The sequence below is a fragment of the Vombatus ursinus genome, unplaced genomic scaffold (assembly GCF_900497805.2).
Source record: "Vombatus ursinus unplaced genomic scaffold, bare-nosed wombat genome assembly UNPS02014818.1, whole genome shotgun sequence".
In the NCBI taxonomy this organism is placed as follows: Eukaryota; Metazoa; Chordata; class Mammalia; order Diprotodontia; family Vombatidae; genus Vombatus; species Vombatus ursinus.
Window position 1 is genome coordinate 57,832,435 of NW_020954596.1, and position 13,495 is coordinate 57,845,929.

At 37.8% G+C, this 13,495-nt stretch overlaps 1 protein-coding gene across 1 annotated transcript in view; it reads right to left on the bottom strand.

The window, feature by feature from the left end:
- The window catches only part of LRRC66 (leucine rich repeat containing 66), a 33,188-nt gene extending 32,093 nt beyond the window's left edge, over positions 1-1,095 (bottom strand). The window contains exons 1-2 of the mRNA XM_027836473.1: positions 962-1,095; positions 182-682 (exon numbers count right to left, since the gene is read on the bottom strand). Of these exons, the coding sequence (XP_027692274.1) occupies positions 182-677 (496 nt within the window). The 5' untranslated portion in view covers positions 678-682; positions 962-1,095. The remainder of the gene's footprint in view (positions 1-181; positions 683-961) is intronic.
- Between the last annotated feature and the right edge of the window lie 12,400 nt (positions 1,096-13,495).

Sequence of the window (13,495 nt, forward strand, 5' to 3'; positions counted from 1 at the left end):
AGAGACTCTTCTTTTAAAGACAACACCTGCTCTAAAGACAACAGACGGCTTTCTTTTCAACTCTAATTCCATGCAAGGAAAACTGAAAGCTAATATGGATCCCATATTTACACAAAGGCATCCCAAGTCAAGTAGACACATTTATTGCATATTGCATTCTATTTTTCATACTTACACTTACCCCCTGGAGTAGCATTCAGATGATTTCTTTGAATTGACAAAACTTTGAGAGATGTAAAGACATTTCTGAAACCCTTTCTTGGGCATTTCCCCAATAAGCTGCTATGTCTCTGCAGAACCAATGAGACGGAGTGGATTTCGTTGTCATTCAGGTTTAATGTTTCCAAAGAGGGAAAACACATAAAAGAGCAGAAAGTTAGCTCAGATATCCTATTGTTACTAAGGTTCAGGTGTTTTATGGTCCAATCTTCCTTTTTCATGTTAGACACTGAGAGAGCTCTAATGGAATTGTAACTTAAATCCACTGTGGTCACTGTTTGTGGTATAGCCATTGGTATATCAGATTTTCCAGTAAAAGAACAATCCATCAAAAGGTCCCCATTCCATCGACATTCGGAGTCAGACAGACTATCAAGTTTTCTCGATTTGGTTGCAGCTGTTCTGGTGAAATAAAGACTTAGCACTAGAGTAATCACACTGAGGTAAGAGCTTTTCATAATGCCTATTGGAAAAAACAAAAGGAAAATTAATTATTCACATACAGAACATTTTTAAAGCTAGAAGCAAATAGAAAGATGCGTATCCAAACTAAAAGAATTTTAAGTTTTTTTTAAAAAGAAACTTACTTGCTTCCGATACCAAACATTTTAGGTCTTAAAGATTTTTTTTTTTTTTGCTAAGATTTGTCTCCCAAAAGATAAAAAATTTCACCAAGTTGATGTTTGTATCATTTTAAAACAATCTAATTTTTCTGAAAGTAATTTACTCCCCTGGGTCTCACCTTTAAATGCTTCTGTTTTTTAAACATCCGTCACCCAGCAGTCCCCCGGCAGTCTGCTTTGGAGTTAGTGAAACATTATCGAGGATTGGGACTTGCTGCTTCCTCCCTGGGTCTACGGAAGGAGCAAAGTCGATTAAGCTTATCTACAATTCTTTCCCGAGTGAGACATGTGGCTTATTACTAGAGCACTGAGTGGCAGAAAGTTCAATGGGTCAAACAGATCCTGTATGCTAAGAATTTATATACAAATTAAATCAATAAGTAGGAATGGAAAGTTTAGCCTTTGGTGACTTTTGCATCTTTGTTTTTGCAGGTGCTTTGGAAAACATTATCACTCAGGTTATAAGACTTAGGAACACACCATGTAGATTGGTTTGGTTTTTAAAACCTTGCTTTTCCCACATCCACACAAGTGCAGCCAGATACCAACAATCACCTGGAACCTTTTTAAGGGCAGTCCTGACTGGGAAAGTTGTAAGTACCACATTCATTTGAATATAGGCTATTTGAATATACAAACCTCATCCCCGAAAGGAGAATTCTCAGTGGAAAATAATTGCCCCAAATGATTTTTTAAAAATTGATCCATTTGAGATAAACATTTTTTTTTAAACTTTATTGATGGCTTTGTTTTTACATCACCTTAATTTCCAAATATATCCTTCCTGTTACTCCAAACCAGGGACTTACTCCATGTAACAAAAAATGAAAAAGAAAAGAAAAAAAAAAGCAAGTTCAGCAAAACTAAGCAATATAGCCATTGAGTCTGACAGTACATAGAAGGTTCCTCATCCACAGTCCCCAACTTCCCTAGTTAAGTGGGGGAAAGGAGACTTTTTCCTATTTCTATTTTAGGGACAAACTTAGTCATTGCAATTACACAATATTCATTTTATTTTTTTATATTCTTTACATTGAAGCTTTTTTTTTTAAAGTAAATAACTTTGGTCATACAAATATGTAAAGTATCATAAAAGGCTAAAAGGGACCCAAGGAAAGTGAAGTGATTTGAATTGGCAATGAACATGGAAAGTTCCTTATCTTATAAAATGAGGCAGTTAGAGTGGGAGGTGATATCTAAGATTCCTTCTAGTTCTAAATCCTATGATCCTGATGCAGGGCATACATTGAATCATAAGCTCAGAATTCTGGAGCTGGGATGGACTTTATAAATCTATAAAATCTCGTCTAATCATTTTATCTAGAGGTAAAGAGGCCCCAAGAAGTCACACAAATAGCAAGAAACCGAACCAGGATTCAAATTCAGGTCTCCTAATTCCATATCCGGGGGCGGGGGGGGGAGAAATAGCATGATGGTCACCAGCCTTTGTCAATCTTTTTCATCCAGCCCTGTGATCCAGCCCATAGACCACAACTGCATCATGAGAGTTGAAAAAAACTGAAAGGATTTTTTTCACTCCAAGTTCTATGAGTTTCAACTGATACAAAACTGAATTTCAGTCATTTTCTCCTAAACCCCAACCAGGTAACCTAAGAAAAGCAGTTTAAAATCCAGATTTTAAATCCCTAAAGGCTAGTTTCTTTAGAATTATCAAAAAGAAATAAAATAGCTTGAGGTCATGAGTTTTTCAGTGATGGGGCTATTGCTGAACAAAAAAAGCTGTGTCGCAGTTAAAGACTGGCAGAAGACAGCAAGGAACAACAACAGCTTGGAGCGATGTTTCTCCGGGCAGTTAGGTGTGCAGCGCATAGGGCGCTGGGCATGGCATCAGGAAGGCTCATTTTCATGAGTTCAAGTCATTCTGCACCCCCCACCAAAAATAGTCTAATGCTGAATCTAGTGGTCTGTTTTTCTTTATTCTCATCCTTTTTGACCTCCCTATAGTATTTGTCAAGGTTATCCACTCCTGTCCTCTGGATATTCTCTCTTGGGTCAGTTTTCATGACCCTATTTTGTTGTTGTTCTCTTCCTTACCTAACTTCTCTTTCAAAAAATTATTTTAATTATTTTTCTGAACCTAAACATTAAAAACCATAATAGTTCCACATACACAGAACACAAAAAGAAGATTCTATATGAAACTGAATCTTTGTTTTATATCACTTGCTCTAAAGAGAAAGTTTCTTTTTTTGTTTGTTTGTTTTTAGGCAATTGGGGTTAAGTGACTTGCCCAGGGTCACACAGCTAGTAAGTGTTAAATGTTTGGTCTGAGGTCGGATTTGAACTCAGGTCCTCCTGAATTCAGGGCCGGTGCTCTATCCACTGCACCACCTTGCCACCCCAAGAAAGTTTCTAATGAATTCTATGTGCTACCTATGTGCTTCCTTCTGTTTCCATCCTGTGCATTTTAAAAATGTTTTAGTGACTCTCTTTTTGGCTCACCCTCTAAAAAACAAATAACCCCCCTTGTAACAAATAACCATAGTCAAGCAAAATGAATTCACACAATGGTCATGTCCAAAAACAGATGCCTCTTTCCGTACTTTGTGTTTGTCATCTCTCTGTCAAGAATAGGTAACCCACTTGATCACACAGGTCCTTTGGAGACATTGTCGGTCATTGCATTGATCACAGTTCTTGAATCTTTGAAATTCGTTTTTCTTTATAGTGTTGTCACTGCATAAGTTATTCTCCTGATTTTACCCACTTTACCTTAATTGATACTATACAGGATTTTCGGGAATCATCTCTTTCATAACTTCTTGCAATAATATCCCATTATATCCATGTGCTACAATTTATTCAGCCACTCCCCAATTGACAGACATCCCCTTATATTCTAGTTCTTTGCCTTTTGCTTTTTCCATTTTAATTCCCCAATTCTCTTTATTTGTGGTTATTCTGTCTCTGTTATTAGCTTTCCTCTTAACTCACTCTTCCCACTCTCCTTCCCAATCCCCACTTATTTTTCTGTTGACTTTGATGTATACTCTTCTATACTCCCCAATTATGAGGAATGACAAATTCTCTGTCTTTCCCCTTTCTATACTTGTATATTTTTTTATTCTCTCTCTTCTTTTCCCTCTTTAAAACCTGAGAACAGAACCAGTCCACCCTCTTGGTTCTCTGTTTTTGCTATTTAACTCACTCCAATACCCTTTGAAGATATCGAGGTGGTTAAGGAACACTTGTTGCTTCCCTCTGTGTTAGAATACTGGTACTACACCACCAAATACCTCCTTCCAATTGCTCAGATTAATTTACTTTTCTGGATTTCTTTTGAATCTTGTGTTTGCATTTCAAAGTTCCTACTCAGTCCTGTCTTTTTATCAGGACTGCTTTTAAAAGTACTCCCTTCCGTTTTAAGATCCATTTCCCTCCCTTACAGATTTATACTCAACTTTGTAGTGTAGGTTATTCTTGGTGTAAGCCTATCTCTTTCCCTTTTTGAGTACTATATTCCAAGATCTCTTCTTTTTTAAAATAGAAATTTCCAAGTCTTGTATATTCCTAACTATAGTTCCTTAATACCTGAGCTGCTTCTTTCTGGATGCTTGAAGTCTTTTTATTTCCTTTGATATGGGAGTTCTGGATTTTGGCTATGACATTCCTGGGACTTTTCCTTTTGAGGTTTATTTTAGGACGAGATTAGAGGATTCTTTCATCATTACTTTGCTCTCTGGTTCTAATAAATCTAGGTAGCTTTCATTTACAATTTCTTAAAGTATGAAGCCCTGGACTCAAGATATAGAATTAGCCAATCAAGATGCAGAATTAGCCAATGTGGGAATTTGTCTGCCTTAATTATACATATTTATAATAAGGGGGAAATTGGAAGGGAGAAAAAAAATAAATGCTCAACTAAAAAAATTCTAAATAAAAAAAGAAATATAATTTCCAGTTTTTTTTTGAATCATAGTTTTCAAGGAGTCTAGTGATTCCCAATTTATCTTTTCTTGACTTGTTTTCCAGTTTGTTTTTTTCTTTTATATCAGGTATCTTACTTTTTTCCCTCAGGGAATTAATTTCCTGGCAATTTTTAATAATTTCTCTTCTAAGATAATTATTCTTATTTCAACGACTTCTTGCAGAGATTGTGTTTCATTTTTAAAAATCCCTTGCTTAATTTCTTCTAGGTATTCATGCAGTCCTCATAGGAAATCCAATTTTTCCTTTGAGTCTCTGCTAACAATTGTTTCAGAGTTATTTGTTTCTTCTTTTGGAGCTCTCTAGATCGATGGTAATTTTTTTTGTACTTATCAGTCTTTTCTCATTAGCTTTAATTCCTGAATTAAGGCTTTGTGTCATGGCCAGGCTCTGCACTTTACTGTGCATTTGGGTAGAGTGGTTGGCTCTTCTTGGTTTCACCCTGGGTCACCTGGGTTCCTGTGCTGACCTTTACCTTACATGGTAAGTTCTCTCTAACCATTAAAGTTCAAATCATGAGATACTTCAGGCCCTTTCTGGCATTTCAGGATAGAATGTTTAAGATTTCAGAGTCCTTGGTTTTGGAGTGTCCTGATCTGAGTACTATGTTCCTTGGAGTTTCTAACAGCCTTACTTGTGGAATTTCTGGACCTCCTGGGACTTCCCTGAAGTTCTTCGCTCTTACTGCCTCAGGACACAGAGCCTTGCAGCTACCTATATCCTTGGCCTGTCAGGCTGGGAGGCTCTCCCATCCTGGTGCTGGTTTTTCTGGCAGCCCTTCTTGCTATTATAGCTCTGAGGCTTCTGACTGACCTCTTGTATGGTTTTTGGAGTGGAAGTAATCACTTACCACAGTATCTCATTGGATTTCTTGATCATTATTCTACCTCGCTGAATTTCTTGATCATTATTCTACCTAGCATAAACTTGAAGATTTTTCCGGAGTAGGTACAAGGGAGGCAGACAGTCTCAGTTAACAAACATTTGCTGTTGTCCAGGTAGCCATCTTGGTCTGAAGTATAACTGATTCTCTCCCTGGCACAGGTATAGGCCAATGGACTCCATCTTCGGCCCTCTCCTCTTCTTTCTTAGAGACTCAAAGAAAAAACTGGATTTTCTATGAGGACTGCATGTATATCTAGAAGAAATTAAGCAAGAGATTTTAAAAAATGAGGCACAATTCTCTGCAAGAAGTAATTGAAATAAGAACAATTATCTTCATAGAGAAAGTGTTAAAAATTGCCAAGAAATTAATTTCCTGAAGGAAAAAAAAAGTAAGATACCTAACATAAAAGAAAAAAACAAACTGGAAAACACCACCACTCTTTCTTGGTGATCTTATCCTCTTCCTTTGATTCACTTATCATCTTTACATTGAAGATTCTCAAGTCCAGTTCTCATCTCTCTCCTGAGCTCCAGTCCCACATCTCACACTGTTAGACATCTCCAAATGAAACTCCAATATACACCTCAAATTCAACGTATCCAAAAGAGAACTCATTATCTTTCCTCTTAAATCCACCAGTCCTCCTAACCCCGCTATTTCTTTTGAGGGCATTCTAGTCACCCAGTTTTACAACCTAGTCATCTTCCTGGATTCTTCCCTCTCTTACTTCTCACCAATAGCCAATCAGTTGCTAAGATCTCTCAAATCCATCAACATCTCTCAAATCCCTACTCCTTTTCTCTTCTTATGCCAGTACCATCCCTAGACCAAGCCCTCTTCACTTCTTACCTAGACCACTGAAATAGTCTTCTCATTTTTTGCCAGCTGCTCAATTGATTTTCCTAAGGCAAATATCTGTTGATCTTAGTCTTCTGTTCAAGAAGCTACAGCCTCATTGCTTAGAGAATCAAATATAAATTCCTGTATTTGGCATTTAAAGTCCTTCATAATCTGGCTCTAGTCTATGTTTCTAGACTGATTACATGTTATTCCCCTTTGCACACTCTAAATTCTGGCCAAATTGGCCCTCTTTCCTGTTCCTCACAAATGACATTTCATCTTTGCTTGGGCTGTCTGCCAAATCGAGAATGCTCTCCTTCCTCATCTATACCTCTTGAAGCCCTTATTTCCCTTCAAGGCCAAACTCAAGTGCCACCATATTCAGGAAGCCTTCTCTGCCTCCCTAAATTGCTAATGCCCCTAACCACTTCACATTTATTTTGCCCCAACCACTTTACATTATTTATTTTGTATGTATCTTGTATTGTATTTACTTATCTGTGAACTTGTTGTATTCTGGTAGATTGTAAGCTCCCCAAGGGTAGAGACTCCTGCACTTTTGCATCTGTTTCCATTATGTTCTTATTAAATAACATATTTTTTTCTTTTTCCTGTTCATCTTTTTATGCATTTATTGAATCTTGTATTTGAAGATTGGATTTTCTGTTCAGTTCTGGTCTTTTCATCAGGAAAGTTTGAAAGTCCTCTATTTCATTGAATATCCATCTTTTCTCCTGAAAGATTATGCTCAATTTTGCTGGGTAGTTGATTCTTGGTTGTAATTCAAGCTTTTTGCCTCTGGAATATCATAATTTCTTGAAAGATGCTGTCCAGGCTCTTTTTTTTTTATCATGGCCTTCAGGTAGTCCAATAATTCTTAAATTATCTCTCCTGAATCTATTTTCCAGGTCAGTTGTTTTTCCAATGAGGTATTTTACATTTTCTTCTATTTTTTCATTCTTTTGATTTTGTTTGACTGATTCTTGATGTCTCATAGAGTCATTAGCTTCCACTTGGCCCAATTCTAATTCTTAAAGAATTATTATTATTATTATTATTATTTTAGGCAATTGGGGTTAAGTGACTTGCCCAAGGTCACACCGCAAGTAAGTGTCAAGTGTTTGGTCTGAGGCCGGGTGTGAACTCAGGTCCTCCTAACTTCAGGGCCCGTGCTCTGTCCACTGCGCCACCTAGCTGCCCCAGAATTATTTTCCTCAGTAGCTTTTGTACCTTCATTTGGCCAATTCTACTTTTAAAGGACTTGTTTTCTTTAGTCAATTTTTGTGCTTCCTTTTCCAAGATGTTGACTCTTTTTTCATAACTCTCCTGCATAACTCATTTCTTCCCCAATTTTTCTTCTACCTCTCTTACTTGATTTTTACAATCCTTTTTGAGCACTTCCAAGAGTACTTTTTGGGCTTGAGACCAATTCACCTTCCCTTTTGAGGCTTTACATATAGGCATTTTGATGTTGTCCTCTTCTGAGTTTGTATTTCGATCTTCCCTGTTCACATAATAGCTTTCTATGGTCAGGGCTCTTTTCTGTTTCTTACTCATTTTCCAGTCTATTTTATGACTTTTAAAGTTAAGCTTTGCTCCTGGGGCACAGGGTGCACTATCCCAAGCTTCTTATGCTGAGGGCCAGGGGCCTGGTCACTGGCTTTCCATATTGGGGCTTCAGGTGCTTGTGGCTTGTCCACTGTGCTGGGAGTGGCCCATCCTAGTTGCACCTGTTGTGTCGGGGTTCTGGGGCTTACAATTTGCCTTCTGTGCTGAGGCTGGAGACCTCACTGCTGGCCCGCTGACCCAGGACTGAGGGGCCTCGGTTGCTGATCTGCGTTATGGCTAAGAGTTTCCCGCTGGCTTGCATGGATACGGTCTGCGCTGGGCTGTGCTCACCTTTTACTCAAGTGAGATAGACTCTGAAATCCTAAGTTATCTTAAGCTGGAAAATTGTTTCACTCCTTCTTTTTGTGGGGTCTGTTGCTCCAGAATCTGTTTAGAGGCTTGATTTAACGTTGTTTCTGAGGAAAACTGGGGAGAGCTTAGGCAACTTCCTGGCTCCTCTCTGCCATCTTGGCTCTGCCCCCCCACAATTCCAAAATCTTTTTCTTTAAATTTTAAACTTAAATACTGAATCTTAAATACATAATAAAAAAGAAAAAGAAACATAAACTTAAATATTAAAACTTAAATACAAAACAAGAAAAAAAAAGCATTGCCATGTGCATAGCAGAATGTAAGAGGATTCAAAATATACAATAAATCTCCATTTCAAGAAAGCCTATATAATAAATACTAAGCATTGTGGTCAGAGCTGTCCATCTTTTCTTTGCTTCCTTGTAGGTTTTCTTTTGTTCTCTGCTGTGCACTTTTTACTTTGTTCTTTTTCCCCATCTTCCTCCCCCTCACCTCACCCAAGAAGGCTATAATTACACATTTTTTGTAAAAAAGTGGGGTGTGACCATTATGCGAAGCTTTAAAAAATTGTGCTAGTATTACTTAAAAATCATTTATTACTAAATTGTCTTTGGTGCAAGATTAGGACCCACAGAATACTTATGAATATACATTAAAATTGGGAAGATGCAAGTCTTACCATATCACATGACTTACTCATGGCAGCTTTGCCTGCCTGCCCACTCCCCTTGTGCCTACAGGCTCTTCATTGGGTTGAGTGACAATACCGTTAGTACTGCAGCGCTCTAAACAAGCCATGCAAGCCGGCTTTCAGAAATATACTGACAATGCGTTTGCGCTGAGAATTCTAGGCTCGCAGCTTACACTGCGTGAGAGATCAACGCGTATCCCTATGCCACCAATGAATACATTGCTGCTCTGTTTACTTTTTAAGCAGTGTGATGAACAGAATTATACCATGCAACAATTCCATGATGAAAGGTTATAAACCAGTTTTTGGACTGAAAAAAATAGGGTGTGATGATTATGTGGTGAAATATGGTAAGTGTGGATTATTTATATATATAGATATATATGCATGTCTATGTATGTGGATATGGATATATATGTATGTATACACACACAACACACACACACACACACACATATATATATATACATTCATATACACATATATACATACAATTCCAAATTCTTAAAAGACTTTCATTAGACTGTAAGTTATCAATTTTATCAGACAGGTTCTGGTCATTTTTCCCTTTGAAATGTCTATCCTTTGTGTTCCTTCCTTTGGATTTCCATGGATGCCACCTGAAGACTTGTTATCTCAAGTCTGGACAACTGCAACAGCTAAGTATCCTTCATTTTAGTCTCTTTCCCCTCTAATCCACACTACATAAGACATTGAAGATTAACTTTCCCCAAATGCCAATTTTTGCCACATCATTGTTTCCTGATTACAAACTTCCTGTGATTCATCGGTATTGATTAGATAAAGTTTGAATTGTTTAGGAATCTAAGGCTCTTTATGGTGGAGCACCAGGTACCTATGTAAATTTATTTCTCACTGCAGTTTAATGTAAGCCTTCCTTTTTCATCAGACTATTCGCCTCCCTGAAAACTCAGTGGGGACTAAATATCTTCCTCTCAAAGTCCTCCTCTGATACCATCATGGTATAGAGGTGTACCTGGGTTTCTATACTTAACTGTGGTTGTAAGGAGCTTAATAACCTACTTCCATTCAAGCAGCCATCTTGGTTGGAAGCCAAGAAGTTGGAATCTTCAAACTAAAGGTGAGCTTGACTTTAATTACTGGCAAAATTCCTGGAGCACATTATTAAATAGATAGTTTGTGATGGAAACAGTGATTACTATGAAGCTTGGTTCATCAAGAACAAGTCATTCCAGACTTATCTCATTGCCTTTATTTGACAGGTTAACTTACTAGTACATCAGGGGAATCATGTAGACATGATATGTCTGGAATTCAGCATGGCATTTGGCACAATATAATAATAATAACTAACATGCATGTAGCTCTTTAAGTTATGCAAAGTACCTTACACATATTAACAATATCCTTGTGGACAAGGTCTGAAGAAACCTTGAGATGAGAGCATAGTTAAATGGATATAGAATTGGCTGAACACCTGGACTCCAAAAATGATGATTAATAGATCTGTGCCAATCAGGAAGATTTTAGTGAAGTGCCCCAAGAATCAATTCTTGACCCTAACTCTATTCAACCTGGTTTTCAATGTCCTGAATGAATATGTTTGTGAAATTTGCAGACAATATGAAGCCACCTATCATACACTGGACAAAAAGAATCAGGACATCAAAAGATCCTGACAGGCAGGAATGAGTTGGTGAATCTAAGAAAAGTGAAATTTAAGAAGGCTAAATGTTGAAGATCTACTTTTGGGTTAAAAAATGGCACAAGTGTAGTATTAGGGATGTAACATGGCATGTGAAAAAGACTGGGCATTTTAACTGAAATGCTGAAAGCTAATGAGTCAACAATATGATGTGCAGGGCAAATTAGAAGGTTAGAAGTAGCTTTGTCAGCCTGCACTCATACTACTACTATTAGCTATACATTTAAGTAGCACTTTATGATTGGCAAAGTTTGTTATACGTTATCTCTTCTGAGTTTCACAATAACCTTCTGAGGCAGAGAGTGCCATTTCCAGCTAAGGCAACACTTAGCAGAGTGTTTGGCACATAGTAGGTGTTAATTATGTTTATTGACTGCTTGGTTTATTGATTTTACAGATGAGGTCTTCTTAACTTTGAGGTCAGCCCTCAGTGGCACTGTATCATGCTGCTGCCTCTCCACAGGTGAAGCAGTGTCCAGACTGAAGAAGGGGTTAGCCCCACTCTACTTTACCCTGGTCAGATCACATATAGAATATTGCTTTGGCTTTGGGTATCCCCTTTATGGAAGACAACTGACAACTGTGTGTAGAGAAGGGTGATAGGATGGCAAAGAGATCTGAAACTACACTATGCAGGGCAAAATAAAAGGAACTGAGGATATTAAGTCTAGATAAAAGAAAACTCAGAGGGGTTATGAGAAATGTCTTAAAGAATTTGAACTAGGAGTAACGGGTCTAAGTTTGTTTCATTGGATTCACCTCCTAACTACAAGCTTTTACCCATATACAACTGTCTTCTCAGAATAATGTTTTTAAATAATTGAAGGAAATGCTAAATTTCAGTTAGGGCTTAGTAAAAACAAAGATGTAATTTTTTCCCCCATCAAAATTCAAGGGCCCCCACAAATCTGTTCACAGACCCCCTTGGAGTTTGTTGACTACAGGTTAAGAACTCCTGTTACAGAGCCTCAACCCGCCCACCCCTCCAAAAAACCCCCCACACTTGAATGACTAGAAATGATCCCATCAAAAACTCTCTCTGCTGTAAAGACCTGGGAGATTTAGTGGATGGGGTTGCAAAAGCTTCGTAGTAAGAGTTACAAATATGCCAGAAAACATGGTGGTGAGATGTTTAGAACATTTTTTGTTTTATGCAATTTCGGGTGGCTGTTTGTAAAATATTTATCTCCTTATTTATAAGTACGATATTTAAACACACAAATGTTGATCAAACTAATTAACAGATACAAAGAACACAAAAATAGGTGGAAAGTACACCCTGGTCTCAGGAGAATCTAAAGTGGAGAAAGACAAGCATAGAAATAAATACGATACAAGGGATAGTGAGATACGTGTAAAGGAAAGATCCAAGCAAAGCACCAGGAGTAATTTGAGTGGGAGAGATCTTTCAGCTGGGAGGATGGGAAGGGGCAGGGAAAGTTTCAGAAAAGTGGCACCCGAGTATGGCTTTGAAGGAAGGGAAGAACTTGGGAAAAGAGAGGTTGCGCTATCCTTTGAAGAGAAATACATGGTTAAAAATGATTTTTTGAAAGATTTAAAAATTCCCTGCTTCTATAGGAAAAAACCTTTTTATTCATTTATTTATTTATTGTTTGGTTTGTTTGTTTTGTTCTTATTAGGCCCCCTTCTAAAATAATCTTGCTAGGTCAATCAATAGACATGCTTTAACTCAAGATACGCAAACTTAGAGAATCGACCCGAAAGGTTCACATGGACTGTTTGTGCCCGACCTGTGGTAGAACATTCCAAGCTCATATCAGTCTGATCAGCCATAGTCAGACGCACTGTAACTTGACTCTAACATAGTGATGTCATTTTGGTCTTCTACGAAAATGAAGGACAACCATTACTGTGATAGAACCAGTATTTTCCTAATGCTACTGCCTTCAGCTCCAGCTTTCCTGACTGTGGCCTCAGCCATCCCACTTCCTTCGTGCTGCCCTCCGCACAACCTGATTGGCTTCAGCTTCTCTGATGCAGCTTCCTATCAAGAGGCACAAAGTCCCAGGGGACTGCAATCTGCACCTCTCAGACCTGATGGGTGCCTGAGGCCATAGCAGTTGCTATACCCCATGACATACTGACTAGACGCATTCTAAGTGCCCCAGTATCCTTTTTGTTTATTCTTGCTGTGTTAGGGCAAAGCTGACCTCTCCTTCCTTTGTTAAATGTTCCTAATTTCATCCTAACGTTGAACCTGAAGGGGGTGCTGGCATAGAAGTCCTACAGTTATATTACTGCCATAGTAGTGATGTTCTGAAAGGATAAAAAGTAACCTTATAATGCCTTAAAGTGAGAGGTATTCATTTCTAAAAATGAAAAAGTTAAAATTAGAGAACAAGTTTCTGTGGGAATTGGAAATTAAGGTAAATGTATTGGTCTTTTAAGTGGATGAAATAATGTGTGACATAAGGAAGTAGAAGGGTAAGAGGAAAAGCAAAAAAAGAATTCGCTTTGGGAAAAGAAAAGAAAGACATGCTAGCAAAGGAGAAATAGAAAAATAATTACAAGGGAAAAGCAGAAGGGGGGATATTCATGGAATCAGCACTTTAGTTGGAAGGTTTTTGTTGATAATGCAAGTGTTCTTTCAACATAATTTTGGAAGTAATATCACTTCTAAGAATGCAAATTTTCGGATTCGTGGGTAAATCAAAGGAACA